Raw genomic sequence first — 19,791 nt, 5'->3', positions numbered from 1 at the left:
GGTGTGCAATACAGTGATTCACCAATTCCATACATCACCCAGTGCTCATCATGACAAATGCCCTCCTTAATCCCCATCACCTGTTTCACCCATCTCCCCACCCAACTCCCCTCTGGTAACCACCAGTTTGTTCTTTGTAGCTAAGATTCCTTTTCTTGATTTGTTCTCTTATTTTTTTCCCTTTGCTTCTTTGTTTTGTTTCCTAAGTTCCACATATGAGTGAAATCATATGGTTTATGTCTTTCTCTGACTTATTTCGCTAAGCATTATATTCTCTAGCTCCATCCATGTTGTTGAATGGCAAGATTTCATTCCTTTTTTATGGCTGAATAATTTTCCATTGTGTATGTATACCACATTTTCTTTATCCATTCATCAACTGATGGACACTTGGGCTGCTTACATATCTTAGCTGTTGTAAATAATGCTGCAATAAACATAGGGGTGCATGTGTCCCTTTGAATTAGTGTTCTTGTATTCTCTGCATAAATACCCAGTAGTGCGATTGCTGGATCATAACGTTGTTCTGTTTTTAACTTTTTAAGGAACCTCCATACTGTTTTCCACAGTGGCTGCACCAGTTTGCATTCCCACCAACAGTGCATGAGTGTTCATTTTTCTGCACATCCTCGCCAGCACTTGTTTCCTGTGTTGTTGATTTTAGCCATTCTGACAGATGTGAGGTGATATCTCATTGTGGTTTTGATTGGCGTTTCCCTGATGGTACATGATGAGCATCTTTTCATGTGTCTGTTGGCCATCTGTATGTCTTTGGAGAAATGTCTGTTCATGTCTTGTGCCCATTTTTTGATTGGATTATTCTTTTTGGGGGGTATTGAGTTGTAGAAGTTCTTTATATATTTTGGATACTCTTTATTGGATACGTCATTTGTAAATCTCTTCTCCCATTTAGGTAGTTGCCTTTTATTTAATTTTGTTGATTGTTTCCTTTGCTGTGCAGAAGCTTTTTATTTTTGTTGTAGTCCCAATAGTTTATCTTTTTAAAAATTATTTTATTTTATTTTATTTTTTATTTTTTGAATTTTGTTATTTATCTATCAGAGAGAGAGAGAGCACAAGCAGGGGGAGTGGCAGGCAGAGGGAGAAGCAGGCTCCCCGCTGAGCAAGGAGCCCGATGCAGGACTTGATCCCAGAGCCAAAGGCAGACACTTAACAGACTGAGCCACCCACGTGTCCCCCAATAGTTTATTTTTGCTTTTGTTTCCTTTGCCTCAGGAGACATGTCCAGAAAAATGTTGCTACGGATGATGTCAGAGAGCTTACTGCCTGTGAGCTCTCCTGTGATTTTTATGATTTCAGGAATCACATTTAGGTCTTTAATCCATTTTGAAATTATTTTTGTGTATGGTGTAAGAAAGTGGTCCAATTTCATTCTTTTGTGTGTAGCTGTCCAGTTTTCCTAACACCATTTTTTGAAGAGACTGTCTTCTTCCCTTTAGATATTCTTTCCTGCTTTGTCAAAGATTAATTGACCATATAATTATGGGTTTTGTTCTGGATTTTCTGTTCTGTTCTGTTGATTTATGTGTTTGTTTTTGTACCAGTACCATATTATTTTGATTACTACAGCTTTGTAATATAACTTATGATTATATTAATTGTGATGCCAACAACTCATTCCAGTTATCTTTAATTAAACTAGTTTTTTTTTTAAAGATTTTATTTATTTATTTGAGACAGAGAGAATGAGAGAGAGAGCACATGAGAGAGGGGAGGGCCAGAGGGAGAAGCAGACTCCCTGCCGAGCAGGGAGCCCAATGCGGGACTCGATCCCGGGACTCCAGGATCATGACCTGAGCCGAAGGCAGTCGCTTAACCAACTGAGCCACCCAGGCGCCCATAATTAAACTAGTTTTATAGCTCATTCCTCTTTGCAGTGGCCTATGACACTTTACAGTCTTGCTTCCAATGCCGTTCCATCTGACTTTTAATGATCTAACTATTGAGTAAGTGATTTTTAAAATTTTCTTCCATCAGAATCATCATCCAGTGAAATTTCACACTGTATGTGTTTTCAATCTATAACTCTATAGGTCCCACCACAGATATTCCAAAATGGGCACAGGTATAGAAGATCCTTTACATGAGAATGGGAACCCCAGTTTGCTGCCAGGGTGCCCCTCTCCATTACAGCTGAGGACAGTGGGCTTCCCCATTTTCAGAGGTATTCTGGGGTTGTTCCCTGTCATCAGATACCACATGAAAGATACTACCTCTTCTTCCACATCCTTTTCCACTAAAGACTGAAGCTTCTCTATTTGTTGTAACCCCCTGTGGGCACGAAGGAATTTTAGTGCAGAATCCATTTATGAGCAGATGGGTGATTAAGTAGTGTAGTTATTATAAATCAGCTTCTTTATGTGTTTATCTCTTGTGAGAACCTAAGCAGCACTTAAAACTAATACTTTCCTTCAGTGAAAAGAAACATTTTAGGTACCAACAAAAGACTTACATAAATTTTCGGGATATAGATTATTTATAAGAAAGAACCATTTCAGTTCTTTCCCTAATTACCTGTTTGTTATTTTGTTCCCTAATTATCTCCTTAAAAAGAAAAAATCACTTTAGAAGTAATTTTGGTATTGTTAACCACCTACTGTCAAGGTGGACTAAATGTTTTCTTGACTACTGTTTCTGGCGTCAATTCCATTTTAAGATTATAACTCCTTACACCAGTTTAGGGTATTTTTGCAACTGGGCTTCTAGTAGGCAACATAGTTGGAAGTTGTCAGAGTAATTCACTAGGAAGTATTTGTCAAATTCCTATTGTGTTAGAAACAGAAATCAATTAGTGCTAAGAAGTATTTCTGCCTATACAAAAAGCAATTTTTTTAGGTTTAAACATTTCCATTTTTGTGGCTGTTACTGGGTCTGAGATTAGACTTGCTTTTGAAATCAAAGATCATATTAGCAAGTTTATTCAAGAGAGGATGGGAAAATCTCTCCCCTTGACATAGGTAAAACAACTTTTATATAATGTTTGTGGAATAACATTTGTATGTCTTAGATAGAACAGTATTCCATGAGCATCCAGAAGAAATATGAAAAGAGATTGTTTTCATCTATTATTTGCCAAAATTGTTGCACATACCTGCATAGAACTCTGCCACTGTGTTGGCTACTGAGTAGGGAAGGAAATCTTTCTTTAAGAAAGTTTAGTTTAGTTGCTTTTTTGGTTACGAAACAGAAAGCCCTTGATGAACCAAAGTACTTCATGATATACTCTTTGATTCTTCTTCTTTGCTATTCATTGTCTCTTGTGGTTGGAAAGCCAAAGGAAATAAGCAAAGTGTTCCATTTTGTTCTTTCAGTTAGTGGATACATTTAGTAGAGTTGGTAGGGGTGACCTTGTCATCAATGTAGTCAAGAGGGCAGTATTTGAATTGGCTGTGACTAAAAGCAATAACATCTAGAACCATGTTCGTCCATTCATTCAATAGGTAGTGAGTGCCTACTAAATGCCAGACACTGTTCTGAATCCTGGGCATTCAGTAAACAAGATCAAGAAGGAGTCAGGCTTCATGGAGCTTATATTCTGGTTGGAGGAGACTGTCCATAAGCAAAGAAGAAAATGTCATCTAGTGATTAGTGCTCTACAGAGAATAAGAAGAGGCTATGGTGAGGAAAGGCTGGATGGCTACTTTAGATTGGGAGTTTGGAGGAAAGAGTACACAATTGGATCTTGAGTGGCTAGAGGAGAGTGGTTTTAGGTTGGGAGGGGGGGTACCAGAGCTGGATGATGAGAAGGAGCCAGCCAGAGCTGGAGGGCGGCTGGTGCAGAAGACGGGAGGCTGGTATTGGCTTGTCATGCACAAAGCTCATCAAACAATAGAACAGTGTGGCTAGAAGTAGCGGGCATGGGGCAAGCACGGGTAGGTCCCAGAGGGCTTTGTTGGCCAGGTCAGGAGTTCAGGTGTAATGAGAAGCTTTGGGGGGTTTTACGTAGGAATAAGATCTCATCGGATTCACAGTGCAGGAAGTTCTTCCTGGGTACAAGTAGAGAGTGGCTAGCCTGGGACCAATAGTAGAGGAGTGGTTTTCGCCTCTCACTCCATCCCTCCCTGTCCTCGTCCTCACCCTCAGTGTGTTGCAGTCACATTCATCTCTCATCCTTAGAGCACACCAGGCTCCTTCCCATCTCAGGGCCCCTGCTCATCCCTGCCTGGGATGCTGTCCCACTGGCACTTGGCATGGCTGGCTCCCTTTTACCTTCAGTTCTCCCCTCATATGTGACCTCAGAGACCCCATTTCCCTGCTTAGGCACCTCTTCCCCAATCCTGTTTTGTTTTTCTGCATAGCACTTAACCACTAGCTGAACATCTTCATTTGTTAGCTTTTTTAGTGTCTTTCTCCTTTCATGAGAGCCTAAGTTCACAAGAGCAAGGACCTCATCTGTGTTTTCATCAGGACCTGGAACAGGGCCTGGCAGGCACATAGTAGGTGCTCACTAAACATCTGATGAAGGGAGGGAAGAAGGGAGAGCCCATGGGAAGGAGGGCAGATACTGTCTTTTTGGCACTTTTAGAGTCTGCAGCCTCTTTAACCAGGGCAACTCTGCTTTTCTTTTTCTGTGGGTTATATAAAAAACCAGTAACAAAAGGTTTCTGTTGTTTAAAAAAAAAATGAGAGAACAGAAAACCATTCACTCTTCTAGTAGAAAGAAAGGCTTGATACTCAAGGGCCTGGTCTTTTTTTTTTTTGAAGATTTTATTTTTAAGCAGTCTCTCCACCCAACATGGGGCTCAAGCTCACAACCCCAAGACACGGAGAGTCGCACACTCCACTGATTGAGCCAACCTGGTGCCCTAGGGACCTGGCCCTTTGGCCCAGCTTTTCACTGATGAGTCATTGCTTTTGTGGAAGAACTTCATTTTCTGTATCCTTCAAGTTGTCTTTTTTTCCCCCTTGAAGGATTGACTTAAAAAAAAAAAATAGCATAAAACTAAACATGTTCAGGTATACAATTCAGTGTCAGATTGCCTTTTGTGAAGTACAGACACAGTCCTTCCCAGTCCCTGCCTTCTTCCCAGGGATAGTCTGCCTCATAAACAGGTACTTCAGATTTTTTAGGAGAAGCCAAGGAAAAAGAAAAAGTCTCTCTAAGCAGTTCATGGAAGAGAATTATTTCCCACAGATTCATAGCCGCCTTCTTTGCAGGTTACTAGGGTGTATTGTAGCCCAGAGTCTAGGAGACATCACCTGTCTCCACCATCAAACAACATTGGCTCATCTCCTAGCTTGTTTTCCTGATCCTAAAACCAGGTATGGTAACTGCTGGCTGTTCATCCTTACAGAGAACAGATTATGAAGTGTGTAAGACGTGGGATTCCCTCCATTTTCCCCAAAAAGCTAGGGAACTACTGAAGTATATAAAAGATGTGGGTAGGAGAGGAGGGGATCCTTGCTACATCTTTCCAAACCTCCTCTGTGATCCTCCATTGATCACTGTTCCTCTACTTGGCTCCATGAGGGCATAGACTAGTTCACCTCAACTTAAACAATATCGGGAATTCTTACTAACTTTCTGTCCACAAAGCTGCCCTGAGTTTCAAACCAAGGGATGAATAGCTAGAGTTTTCTGTGGCGTCCGGGTGAATTAGGCAGGAAGGTGAGACCGTCCTATCCCCCCCATATGTCTCAGGTGAGATTCTCCCTTTTCTATCCCATCCCAGTCATCTATACCCTTGGTTATGTTGGCAGAGCAGTCTTTTGGATGGGAGCCCAATTCTAAAGTCCCCCTTTGACAGATTGCCACCTCTCTTCTTGCTACTTGGCTTTTAAAAACAGTTACCTTTTCAGGGCACCTGGGTGGTGCAGTTGGTTAACTGTCCGACTCTTGGTTTTGGCTCAGGTCATGATCTCAGGCTTCTGGGATCAAGCCCTGCATCGGGCTCTGTGCTCAGCAAGGAGTCTGCTGGAGACTATCTCCCTCTCCCTCTGCTCCTCCCCTGCTTGCATTCTCTCTCTCTAAAATAAATAAAATTTAAAAAATAATAATATTTGGCAATCTTGTTTAAAACACCCTTTATCTTTGCGTACTGCCACAGCTATTTGGAAAAACTGATAGCATGGGTGATGTTCCTAATGATAACCACAACCCCTTGTGAACATTCCGTAATCTAGAATAGACCCTTGACAATGAGACCCGTGTTATTGCTGCTAGATTCCATTTGTTTACATTAGGATGGCTATTTCTTTTTTTCTTTTCTTTCTTTCCTTTTTTTTTTTTTTTTTTTTAAGAGAGGGAGTGGGGGAGGAACAGAGGGAGGAGGAGAGCGAGAGAATCTTAAGCAGGCTCCACTCCCAGTGCAGAGCCCAGCCTGAGGCTTAACCTCACAACCCAGAGATCATGATCTGAGCCAAAATCAAAAGTCCGATGCTTAACTGACTGAGCCACCCTGGCGCCCCCTGGGATGGCTGTTCAGAAGCTGTTTTACTCATGAGTGAGTTAGGTTCCTAAAGCTTGTTCTAATCCATTCAATTCTGGATGAGTCCAAAACAGACAATATGAGCACCCAGCATATATACATTTCTTGGGTGAAAACAGGGAAACATCGATGACATTGGATTTTGTTTCTTGATTCCTTCTCCTCAAACTTTGTGAGATTTACTTTTTATCCTTCAGAATGATTACTACTGTGAAACATTCTATTCTGTTTGTACCACGTTGGTTGTCTTCTTGATACTTTCACTTTTAAAATTCTCTTGATTTTTATTTCAGTCCTAATGATACATCTTTTCATACCAGAACTCTTAACATTCTCATTGTGTTTGTACTTAATAGTCGTGATACGGTGATTAATAGTCTAAAACACCGTTAAACCAAGCATTGACACACTATAAACAGCATAAAGATTACATAGGCTAAAATGTCTATTAACACCATCTTTTGGAGGGAATAGAGTGGATATAGAGGTGCTTTTGGATAATTTATGTTAATAAGCCTCCGTATCATTTTAAACCTTTGCTTTATGTTTTTCTCCATAAATTTTAGAGTGCTCTTGGTTTCACAAAGAGTTTTATTTTTATTTATTTTTTAAATCCCAATTTTCCAGGTTCTTTTTTTTTTTTTTTTTTTAAGTTTTTATTTATTTTTCTGACAGAGAGAGAGTGAGAGAGGGAACACAGGCAGGGGGAGTGGGAGAGGGAGAAGCAGGCTTTCCGCCGAGCAGGGAGCCCGATGCTCGGACCCTGGGATCATGACCTGAGCTGAAGGCAGACGCTTAATGACTGAAAAAGTGGGTGGGAGCACAGGATTGAGGAAGGGGAATGTGGACCTGGGAGAGAGCTATAGTCTGAGGGGCTGGAGCCTAGATGGAGGGTCATACTGAACGTTCAGGAGACAGGGTCTAGCTGATGGACCAAGATTACAGAGGAGATTGTAGGCAATGGAACTGAGGACAGGATCACTGTCCTTCAGAGTCTGGGAAAAAGAAAGAATGGTGCAGATGCCAAGAAATGTTATAGGTGGAATAGAAAGTGTGGGCTTCACTGCCCATTGCTTCATGTTAAGAGGGAAAGTAGAAGGCAGGATCATGCTTAGAGTGAAGGGGCTGCTTTCGAGAGATCTGTCCCTGTGCCTCATCAAAACATTTTGTACAGGTGTCCAATCCTGACCATCAGGAACTCTCTCCTTTGCCTCTTTCCCTACAACTTTTGCCAATTTATTCATTTATATTGTATTTATATTCATAATTCCCTGATTATTTTTGCATTATCATCTAGCTTCCCAGCTATTGCTTCTCACTCAGAAAAAAAGAAGAAAATGGGGAAGAGGGAAGGACAAGGTGGGCTTTGAGTGTTGTGGGGAAGTCATAGAGGGGAATGGCAGAGCATATCTACCAAAAACAAGTAGGACAGTGAATGAGAGCATGCAATGGTTGGGGGCCCAACTGGAGACTAGGAATTTGTAGTGCTCCAGAACCCCCATTTGCAGCTTTCTCCAGGTGTGCAAGTGTATGGGAATGCAGAAATGTGGGATCACGGTGGGACTGAGCTAAATCACTGCTATAGAACTTTTGTGATGATGGAAGTGTCCCCTATTGGTGCTGTCCAATAGAGTAGCCTCTAGTCACTTGTGGCTATTGAGTACTAAAATTTGGCTACTGACTGCTGTCGAAGAACTAAACTTTTAATTTCTTTTATTTTTTTTAAAGATTTTATTCATTTACTTGACAGAGAGAGACACAGCAAGAGAGGGAACACAAGCAGGGGGAGTGGGAGAGGGAGAAGAGCCTGCTTCTCCCTGCTGAGCAAGGAGCCTGATGTGGGGCTCGATCCCAGGACCCTGGGACCATGACCTGAGCCAAAAGCAGATGAGACGCTTAACCAGCTGAGCCACCCAGGTGCCCCTGAACTTTTCATTGCATTTTAGTTAAATCTAAATAGCCACATGTGGCTAGTAGCTCCCCTGTTGGACAGCACAGATACAGAGTTAGGGGTTTGTAGAGTTCATATGGAGAAGACCTCAGTGAAGTGAGGTGCTAACGATTCCATTAACACTTCAACTCAGTTCCTAGTAGAGATGGTGAATGGGCTAGTAAACAGGAGAAAATGGAACGGCAAGAATTTCCTGTGTTAATCTTAGGTTAAAAAAAAAAGTATCATTGTCCAAATTTGTTTTTAAGGCGAGAACGTCAGTATTCTATATGTAGTAGTGAAGATTCTCCTGGCTCTTGTGAAGTCCTGTATTTCTCTGTGGGGAGCCCTGATCAGCTCATGGTTTACAAAGGGAAGTGCATTGGTGAGTAAACTAGTTAAATTGATTTAAATTACTCAAACAAGAAAAGTTAATCATGAAGGAGTGGGGTAGATTGTCTGATGCAGGGAGGACTATTAAGTCGGTAAGTCATTCTGGTTCCCGTTACCTAATGACCAGAATGAGAAACTGCTCAGGTTTCCCCTTCAGTAAGATGGAAATAAAAACTTAACCTTTGGAAATACTGTTAGCTGAAAGATAATTTAAAATTTGTCATTATTATAATTAGTCAAGCTTTTTGAAACCAAAGTGGTCGAAATAGGAATCAGTAGAATTTTGCAGCATGCGCATCTATTGCTGATGAAATATGTGTAATAAAATGAGTTCTAATGCCTGTAATCTTTAATGACCAAGTCTGATTTTCTTACGTTGATATCCATCTGAATAGCATTTTCCTGCTTGGCATTCCTGACCAGGAAAACCACTTTATTTTCTCTATGTCTTATTTAGCAGTTTTGTCTACTAATGGCTGTTTGGAGTAAAGCTGGTTTAGCAATGGTGATTTGAATTGTTTATGTTAAAATCAAGTTTTCAATATCTACCTCTTTTGCCCTAAATGTATGTCTTTTATCAGCCATACAGATACAGCCACTAGTTGGTGTAGGGATCACTTGTATGTAGTGAATTCCAAAATTTAATTTTCAGTCCCATGAATATTCTTACCAAAACTAACAGCCAGATGATCTAAATTGAATCTACTTTCTTTTGGTGTCTTTTCCCATCCCCTTTAAGGAGATCCAAATTAGCAGGGGAGTTGCCGGGGAGCAGGCAGCAGATAAGAGGGAGAAGAAACTGAGTATCTGAATAGTCTATGAACTGGACACTTAACCTTGGCTGACAGAAAGCAACCTGAATGGTACAGGACCATGTGGACACACGGTGTGCCGTACTGAGACAAAGCAGCCATTTAAACAGGCTCACAACCCCGGACCTGAGACTGTCCTTGACTCAGGCATTTCAGACTCCTGAATTGGCAACATAAAACTCACTACGTTCAGTAACATGGGGAAACCAGGAAGGCAAATTAATCCAGCTGCTTTGTACCTTCCCTCGGTCTCATATCCCCACTGGTATGCAAAACCATCAAGTAAATGACTTACTTTGCTTTCTCACAACAGGTCTGATTTTTAAAATATGTCCTGATTTTCTACAAAATGTTTTTATAAAAGATGAACTAATTAACATTTGTTTTCCAACTTAAAGCTGTTACAGAAAGAGAGAAAGCTGATGGATAAAGCACTTACAGAGACTATCTGTACAAATGATCATTAGCATATAATAGAGTCTCAGTCAGAAATCTTCTGGTAACGTACTTCCTCTAACCTCATTGCAGTGTGTTCTTTTGTCCCTTTTATTACCCCCCTCACAAAAAAGTGACAAGAGGAGGGTGATGATAACAAAGCTACAATACAAAAACAACCCTCCAGTCAGCAATTAGGAGATACCCACCCGGTTCCAATTAAGGAGACACATATTGCAAGACATTGTACTATGTAATGCACACATTTAATTAGGCTTTCTGTAAATAACATCACATTCCATCCCATAAACATTAAAATCAAGTGTCTCCCCTTGTGTAGTACTTAGACCCCATATTCCACAGGTTGCTGCCTTTGGTTGTCGAATTTTCACACATCAAGGTTTTTTCCCCTTAGGCTAAGAATGCCAGGAATTTGTAACTCACGTTAACAGATCATTTTAATTAAAATTTCTTAAATTGCCAGCATTTCTATGAGGTTAAAAACTGCTTTTCAGTTAAAAAGTCTAGGTGAGCTAATTCAGCCATATTTCTCCAACGTATTTTTGCTAAGACCACTCTGTCTTATAAATACAGGTTATGTCTCATTTTTTTTTTTTTTAAAGAATTTATGTATTTATTTGACAGAGAGATAGAGAGAGAGCACAAGTAGGCAGAGAGGCAGACAGAGGGAGAGGGAGAAGCAGGCTCCCCGCTGAGCAGGGAGCCCGATGCGGGGCTCGATCCCAGGACCCTGGGATCATGACCTGAGCCGAAGGCAGCCGCTTAACCGACTGAGCCACCCAGGCGCCCCTACATTTCATTTTTAAATGGAAAAAAATAATTACCGTTATTTCTTTAGAACATTTTTTTGTTATGAAGCCAATGTAGCATCATGGAAAACTGTTACTTATATATTAAGAGAAAAAGACAAAATACTGTATAAAAGTGGTTCTCATTTGGGGGCAGTTTTGTTCCCTGGGGGACGTTTGTGGATGTGCAGACATATTTTCCGTGGTTAAGACGAGGGTAGGGGTGCTCCTGGCATCCAGTGGGTAGAGACCAGGGATGCCGCTAAACGTCCTGCAGTGCACAAGACAGCCCTTTTCAACAAAAGATTTTAGAGTAATTGACACTAGCATCAAGGGTGAGAAGCCCTGTTTTCTTGCTATGATTTGGTAAATTAGAATCAAAGAGTAGAGGGACCTGAAAGAGAAAACAAAATGGTGATATTATGGGTGATATTTTTCTCCATTTCCAATTTTTTGGTAATTTTCTATCATAGTCTTTAATGAAAATTGGTGTTACAGAAATTTTACTCTCCCAAGTACAAGTGGAAATCATATGCCTATCACTAAATAAATGTGTCTTTCTAGCTTTAAATTTAAACTGTCATTTCTGGGTCCTTCTCCCAAACTATTGGCCAGTTTGTATTTGCTGAACATACTCAGATTTTGTAGTAAGAAGATCATTGATATATTCATATTTCCAAATTATTAAAACTTGTTTTTAATACTAATCTACATTGATGGAATAATCTTGATGGAGTGCTCCCATTTCCAAATTCCTTCACCTTAGTTGGTATTTAGCTCCGTGAGGGTAGGCATCATCATCAGGAGTGTACCGGTTATGAAAGTAATATTGTGAATAATGGCTGGTAGAGGAAAACACTGATCTGAGACTAAAATCTCATGGTTGATTGTTGTCCCTTTATAAAAATTAATGTTTAAGGGTTCAGAATAAAAAAAAAAAAGGGTTCAGAATATGTTGTCAAATATTAAAAATTTGGTCACAAGGGGCGCCTGGGTGGCTCATTCGTTAGGCGTCTGCCTTCGGCTCGGGTCATAGTCCCAGAGTCCTGGGATCGAACTCCGCATCTTCTCCCTGCTCAGTGGGAAGCCTGCTTCTCCCTCTCCCCCTCCCCCTGCTTGTGTTCCCTCTCTCACTGTGTCTCTCTCTGTCAAATAAATAAATAAAAATTAAAAAAAAAATTTGGTCACAAAAGAGCATGTATTACATGCAGTCATATTTTTTATAGGTAGCGTATGGTATCGACTGTTGAATGAATGTGTGAAGATACAGCCCCTCTTTCTTTACCCCCACAGAAAATAGACCAGTGAGATTTCATTATATTTTCTTTCAATGTGCAGGAAGTGATGAGCCGCTTGGAAAATTAGTTTACAATGCTTTGGAAACGGCCACTGGCAATTTTGTCTTGTTGCATGAGTGGGTCCTTCGATGGCAGAAAAAAATGGGTCTGTTCCTTACCAGTCAAGAGAAGGAGAAGATTGATAAGTGCAAAAAGCAGGTGGGCATCCGAGGTGGCCCTTGAGCAGAGGCCCCACCTCGAACTTGATGAGATGACAGAACGAAAGAGCTGTGCCTTTGATTGGCTAGCAAAGATGATCCGGGGGGCACCTGGGTGGCTCAGATGGTTGAGTGTCTGCCTTCGGCTCAGGTCATGATCCCAGGGTCCTGGGATCGAGCCCCGCATCGGGCTCCCTGCTCAGCGGGGGGCCTGCTTCTCCCCTTCCCTCTACTTCTCCCCCTGCTCATATTCTCTCTCTCTTTCTGTGTCTCTGTATCTTGAATGAATAAATAAAAAAAAACTTAAAAAAAAAAAAAAAAAGATGATCCAGAATGGTATGAGATCTGTTTAACCAGAGGGGATGGTGGGGGACCCGCCCTCTTCTCCAAGTTTCTCAGCCCCTTGCTGCCCCTTTCACAACACTCACAAAACACGGTCAGACTTTGTTGTCTGCACGTGTTATGGCATTAATAGCCGTCCCCAGCTGGGGCTAAATAGCTTCATTCTCGTGCTTTCTGCAATCTTTTGAAATCTTTGCATCAAAACTGAATTTTAGGGGACTAGACAGTTTGAACGTTAATTTATAATTCTGAGCTTAAGGAGAACATTTAACATTGCATATCGCACAGTTACATCATAAAGAGGTTACAAAACAGTAGGAAAGCATTGTGTTTAGACATGTGTATTTATGATGAAAAAACTGGAAGTAAAGGCACTGAAATCATAATGGTTGTCTTTTGGTAGTGACCATATAGGTAATTTGTGCGGTTTCTTCTTTTGTGTTAGTACTTACTAAAAAGGTTGACGTTGATGCTTTATAATCAGAAAGACTTTTTTTTAAAAACTTTTTAAAATTATTATTATTTTTTTAAAGATTTTATTTATTTATTTGAGAGAGAGAGAATGAGAGCGAGCACATGAGAGGGGGGAGGGTCAGAGGGAGAAGCAGACTCCCTGCCGAGCAGGGAGCCTGATGTGGGACTCGATCCAGGGACTCCAGGATCATGACCTGAGCCGAAGGCAGTCGCCCAACCAACTGAGCCACCCAGGCGCCCCTAAAATTATTTTTAAGTAATTCCTACACCCAACGTGGAGCTTGAACCCAAAACCCCCAAATCAAGACTACATGCTGTGCCGACTGAGCCAGCCAGGCAGCCTGATCAGGAAACGTTTTTTTAAAAATTAATATTTTTTTTTTCCCTTTTTTTCTGCTGGCCTTATGGCAAGAGAAATTGCTTTTAAAAGCTGTTCACCTGAGCACCTGGGTAGCTCAGTGGGTTAAGTGTCTGACTCTTAGTCTCAGGTCTTGATTTCAGGGTCTTGAGTTCAAGCCCCATATTGGGCTCCGTGCTGAGCATGGAGCCTATTTAAAAAAATAGAGAAAACTGGTTAATTTTGGGGCGCCTGGGTGGCTCAGTCAGTTAAGTGTCTGCCTTCTGCTCAGGTCATAATCCTGGGGCCCTGGCATTGAGCCCCGCATTGGGCTCCCTGCTCATTGGGGAGTCTGCTTCTCCTTCTCCCTCTGCTGCTCCCCCTGCTTGTGCTCTCTTGCACACTCCCTCTCTCCCAAATAAATAAAATCTTTAAAAAAAAAAAGCTGTTCACTAATTTTATAGTATTTGTACACTAGATTTTGAGATCACAGAAGTGGAGAATTAATTAAATTGCTTTCATCTTTATGAACTGTTAGGTTGGCCTTATAATTTAGGGGAGGTTATAGTTCAGAACATATTCCTTCTCCTTTGAAAGTACATTTTCTATTAAATATTTTGTTTTTTTCTATTAAATATTTTACCTTTGAAATGAAATACCAGTTAATGCTGATCAATGCAATATTATCTTAGTGGTGTTTTTCCTTATCAGATTCAAGGGGCAGAAACGGAATTCAGCTCACTGGTAAAATTGAGCCATCCAAATGTAGTACGCTACTTTGCAATGAATCTCAAAGAGCATGATGACTCCATCGTGGTGGACATTTTATCAGAGCACATCAATGGTGTCTCCCTCGCTGCACACCTGAGCCACTCAGGCCCCATCCCCGTGCATCAGCTCCGCAGGTACACAGCCCAGCTCTTGTCGGGCCTTGAGTATTTGCACAGCAATGATGTGGTACACAAGGTGCTGCGTGCATCAAATATCCTGGTGGATGCAGACGGCAATGTCAAGATCACGGACTACAGCATTTCTAAGCGCCTAGCAGACATTTGCAAGGAGGACGTGTTTGAACAAAGCCGAGTTAGCTTTAGTGACAGTGCCCTGCCTTATAAAACGGGCAAGAAAGGGGATGTTTGGTGTCTTGGCCTTCTGCTGCTCTTCCTCAGCCAAGGACAAGAATGTGGAGAGTACCCCGTGACCATCCCTCGTGACTTACCAGCTGACTTTCAAGATTTTCTGAAGAAGTGAGTATCATTGAGATTCTCTCTGATTGCACTTTACTCCTGAACTTTTTTTTTTTTTTAAGATTTTATTTATTTGAAAGAGAGAGGGAGGGAGCATGAGCAGGGGGAGGGGCAGAAGGAGAGACAGATTCCCTGCTAAGTGTGATCGCAGGACCCCGAGATCATGACCTGAGCCCGAGGCAGATGCTTAACCAACTGAGCCACCCAGGCGCCCCTACTCCTGAACTTGTAATTGTGCTTGAATGTGCTCAGCATCTAAGTGATGTGTTTAAGATGAAAAGCGAGGAACAGGATTGGAGTTTATTCTTTGTTCTTCCAACCCTTTCTTAGCCGCATAGGTTCTGATTTCTTGCTTACCATTTTCATTCCCTTCTTGCACATTCTCCTAAATTCACTTGGGCTTCGTAGTAGATTTTCAGACTGCTTTTGGGGAGTGCCTGGTATATCTAGGAAGTTAACAGGGAGAAATGCCCCAGGTATTCCAAATGGAAGACCGTCTCTATCTACCTCAGCTGCTGGCCCCTAAGGGGTCAAAGACAAGGCCTCCTATTTAAAAACAGCGTTAGGAGAATCACAATTCTCCCCCTTCTTAACCGTTCTTCATTAACAATGTCTCATTCAGCCAGGTGATCGAGTGCAGTGACTTCCTCGCACGAGCCATAGGATTTTCGACACCTGTAAATTCCAGGTGCACATTTCATTGCAGAGCCAAGTCTGACTGCTTTGAGAGAATCCTTATGAAAGGTTCACCTAGGCCTAAAGTTTTTGTCCAGGTCCTTCCCTTCAGTGCTTTTCAGCTTAGCCCTGCCTCTCAGCCCTGTCCAAGCCAGACCGAGGTTCTCTTAGTTTCTCTGTTAAACGAGAAATAAGATCCCTTCACTGTGGGTTTTTCCAGGCACACCCCTGGTCCAGCTTTCCTGTGGAAGTTGAGCTGGCCTGGTTTCTTCCCTTCCCAGCACTCTGTCTTGTTTCTCACTTTATTTCTTTTTCCCAGCCATTCACTTTTATCCACTTCCTACATTATCTACATCCTACAAATGAAAGTAACTGTACTTCTGTTTAAATAAGATAGTTTCTGTGTAAAACTGAAGCAGACATGATGTACAGTCATGGAAAGAGGCCAACTTTGATTCTTTATAAACTGTGTTCTCCAAGTATATAAACATCTTAAGATTTCTAAAGAAATCTTTTGCAATTTCTCTTAAATGCAATAGAACTTGAAAATATTTATTTAAATGCACCCTGAGGATGAGGTTGGCTAAAAGGACATCAATGGAAATATGGTGACAGAACCATTGATAGACTCATTTCATTCTTCAAAATGTCACCTTTTGCTTTCGGCCCTTTATGGGTCAAGGGTAATTGAGCAAATAGCATTATGTATTTTTTAAAAAACAACACTGGGAAGTTTATGTGCAACGTATCTCTCACATTTAACAGCAAAATGACAGACTCAGTAGCTAAAACTTTCCTAGTTTTCTTCTTAGAGAATCGCTCAACACTCTAAGCGTATTGAACTTGAGATCAGCACTATTTCGTACTCTGTTTAACATGGTTGTTCTTGAGATTTTTGTGTGTATTCCTCTCATCCTAGATTGGTTTGATGGACGACTTGGTGAAGGAGGAGCCCGCACAGTATTATTTTACTTCCTTTGCTGTCCAGCCTCAGTTAAAAAAAAAAGAAAGAAAACCATTCACGAACAACATAAGCGTAACAACATTTCATTTGTAGTTGTCTTTTTACTTCTTGGTGAATATCCTCTGGAGAAAGATTTTGCTTCATATCAGTCTCCGATAGGAAAGAGCCCAGTCTGGAGCCAGACAGCTGGATCCAGGTCCCACCTTTACCTCTTCCTCACTGAGTACTTAAACTCTCTACCTTGAGGTTTGTCCTTGTAAAATGGATCATTTTGATTTAATAATTTCATTTAGTGGTTTAATAATAAGAGCACTGCCTACCTCCCGAGGTGGCTGTGAGGATTAAGTGAGCTCACTCACACCTGTAAAGTGGCCTGTGGTGAGGCAGTGTTGGGTCGCACTGGCATCCTCCGTAGAGAGGACAGTGCATCTGACGGGGAAGGTTCCAGGCATTTCATCCCTTTTCAGAGCTGGATGTAACATTTGCCTCTGCTGCTTAGAGCTACTCTGGTGCCAAGATGATGGGCTCGGAAAATTTCATCTTTTTAACTGAGATCCTGGTGGCTTATAAAATTTTCTCTTAAAGATACAATTCAGTCTAGGTAGGTTTTTTTTTTTTTAAAGATTTTATTTATTTATTTGAGACAGAGAGAATGAGAGAGAGAGAGCACATGAGAGGGGGGAGGGTCAGAGGGAGAAGCAGGCTCCCTGCCGAGCACAGAGCCCGATGCGGGACTCGATCCAGGGACCCCAGGATCATGACCTGAGCCGAAGGCAGTCGCTTAACCAACTGAGCCACCCAGGCGCCCCAGTCTAGGTAGGTTTTAAAATTTTCTTGATTACTGTCGCAGTTGAGTTATGGTGACAGTGGACTTCAGAAACCCAACAGGATGTGTATACGGATGTTCATTGCAGCGTTGTTTTGTACAAGTGAAAAACTGGAAATAATCTAAATGACCAACAATAGGAGAATGTGTATATAATGTGAGTAAGTTCTGGTAAGCTCAAAGAGATCTTGAAGTACTGGGCTTAGAAAGATCTCTAAGACACATGGTGTAATAACTGTGATTTATAATAAATATATTTGGTCTTCACCCCTGTTTCAAGCACAGAGCTTTTTTTTTTGGCTTGGAAACTTGAGGCCAATAAAAACCCCAATGCCTTCTTTTTTTTTTTCTTTTTTCTTTTTAAGTTTTTATTTAAATTCCAGTTAGTTAACATATAGTGTAGTATTGGCTTCAGGTATAGAATTTACTGATTCATCGCTTATATGTAACACCCAGTGGTCATCACAAGTGCCCTCCTTAATACCCATCATCCATTTAGCCCATCCCCCACACACCCCCTTCACCCCTCAGTTTGTTCTCTATCTGCTATTCTTACTAACGTTTTGCAGTTGACATAACTGAGACACAGACTTAATGACGCTTTGTCATGTGCCTGGCCAGCACCGAGCTCTTAAAACCATTCCCTCTTTTTATGTTAATGAGGTGAGTTTTGGAACTCATCTGAGGAACAGGGCTGGTTGCCTGGAGAGCTGACATGAGACCCATGAATAGAGAGGAGCTGGAACTTCCAGTCCCACTTCCCAACCTGTGGGGTGAAGAGAAGGGCTGGACATTGAATCGATCACCAGTAGCCAGTGATTTAATCAACCATGCCTATATAATGAAGCCTCCATAAAAACCCAGAAGGATGGAGTTTGGCGAGCTTCCAGTTGGTGAACACATAGAGATGCTGCATTTCTCTGCAGGAACAGGTGGCTGTTCCTGAGCTGTATTCTTTCATACGAAACTGGTAATCTAGTAAAAAAAAAAAAATGTTCCTTTGAGTTCTGTGAAGCACTGTAGCAGACCAGTTGAACCCAAGGAGGGGGTTGTTGGAATCTTTGGTCTCTAGCTGGTTGGTTGAAAGCAAGGTTGCGATTGGCATCTTCAAGGGGTTGGGGGGCAGTCTTAAAGGAATGAGCCCTCAACCTGTGGGATCTGATGCTATCTCCAGGTAGGTAGTGTCAGAATTGAGTTGAATTGTAGGATACCCACCCAGCTGGCGTTCGAGAATTGCTTGGTGGCCCCCCTCCCCCACAGCCCTCCACCAGTGGAATTGTGTATAGAACCTTTTACATGAGCAAATGAAAAAAGCAAGTTGAGGATAATATAAGATGATGTCATAAAAAAATATATATCCACAATATATCCACAAAACAAAACTATCTTTTATACGACTGTGTTAAATGCGTAAAACAAGTCTGGAATGACAGACACTAAAGGAGAGGAGAGGAATTGGAGAGAGATGGGGATTTAGTCAAAGACTTTATCATAATCAGTAATGTTTTAATATTTGTACTTTTTTTGTTTTACTGATGTAATTAAAAATAATCTTAAATTTAGGGGAAAAAACCAGTATCTTACACAAATGCTTTTATTGTGATCTTGTCCTTTTCAAGGTATGAAATTAGGAGTGCTTTGCATTTTAGTGCTGACATAAAAAAATATGTTACCCTTTAAGGTAGTTACTGCCACCACTTTATAGCTACAGGTGATAAGTACAGAATTCACAATGATGGTTGGCTTTTTTTTTTTTTTATGTTATGTTAGTCACCATACAGTACATCATTAGTTGTTTTTTTTTTTAAGATTTTATTTATTTATTTGACAGAGGGAGACACAGCGAGAGAGGGAACACAAGCAGGGGGAGTGGGAGAGGGAGAGGGAGAAGCAGAAGCAGGCTTCCCGCTGAGCAGGGAGCCCGATGCGGGACTCGATCCCAGGACCCTGGGATCATGAACTGAGCCAGAAGGCAGACGCTTAACCACTGAGCCACCCAGGCGCCTCACATCATTAGTTTTTGATGTAGTGTTCCATGATTCATTGTTTGCGTATAACACCCAGTGCTCCATTCAATACGTGCCCTCTTTAATACCCATCAGCAGGCTAACCCCCCCCCCCAAAACCCTCAGTTTGTTTGTCTGTCTGTGTGAGTCCATAGTCTCTCATGGCTCGTCTCCCACTCTGATTTCCTCCTTTATTTTTCCCTTCCTTCTTCTATTGTCCTCCATGCTATTCTTTATGTTCCACAAATAAGTGAAAGTTGGTTGGTTCTTTTAAATTCATTGTTGGTAATTAGGGTCAGGTGCCACCAAGTGGTGCTACTTGGGTCATTGTCATAAAAATCAAAGAGTTTATATTAGTTAGAACAGTGTGGTTCTCAGAAACCACCTGGACAGCAGGGTAAAGCACAGATTACTGCCCAAACCACCAAAGTTGCTGATTTACTAGGACAGGGTTAGAACAGAATTTGTAACAAATTCCCAGGTCATACTGGTACTGATGCTCCTGGTCAGGGACCCCACCTTAAGAACCACTGGGTTAAAGGTATGGCTTGTCTTCACTAAAGAACAAAAAAGACTTACACTTATTAGAAACAAGGT

At 41.4% G+C, this 19,791-nt stretch overlaps 1 protein-coding gene across 12 annotated transcripts in view; it reads left to right on the top strand.

Annotated features, from left to right (window-relative positions):
- EIF2AK4 (eukaryotic translation initiation factor 2 alpha kinase 4) overlaps positions 1-19,791 on the top strand; it is a 109,015-nt gene that overhangs the window by 30,958 nt on the left and 58,266 nt on the right. For 11 of the 12 annotated variants that reach the window (XR_010405060.1, XR_010405058.1, XR_010405059.1 and 8 more), the window contains 3 exons: positions 8,649-8,764; positions 12,167-12,324; positions 14,188-14,723. Coding sequence is in view for 9 of the 12 variants with exons in the window: in XM_045900373.3 (XP_045756329.1) it covers positions 8,649-8,764; positions 12,167-12,324; positions 14,188-14,723 (810 nt within the window). In the remaining 3 variants the exon portion in view is untranslated. The remainder of the gene's footprint in view (positions 1-8,648; positions 8,765-12,166; positions 12,325-14,187; positions 14,724-19,791) is intronic. The other variant, XM_064570693.1, reaches the window with a different exon arrangement.

This window comes from Mirounga angustirostris, unplaced genomic scaffold, assembly GCF_029215605.1.
Source record: "Mirounga angustirostris isolate CCGP_5_RB_7025 unplaced genomic scaffold, mMirAng1.0.hap1 SCAF_9, whole genome shotgun sequence".
NCBI classification, from domain to species: Eukaryota; Metazoa; Chordata; class Mammalia; order Carnivora; family Phocidae; genus Mirounga; species Mirounga angustirostris.
This window is presented reverse-complemented; position numbering and strand designations above follow the sequence as displayed.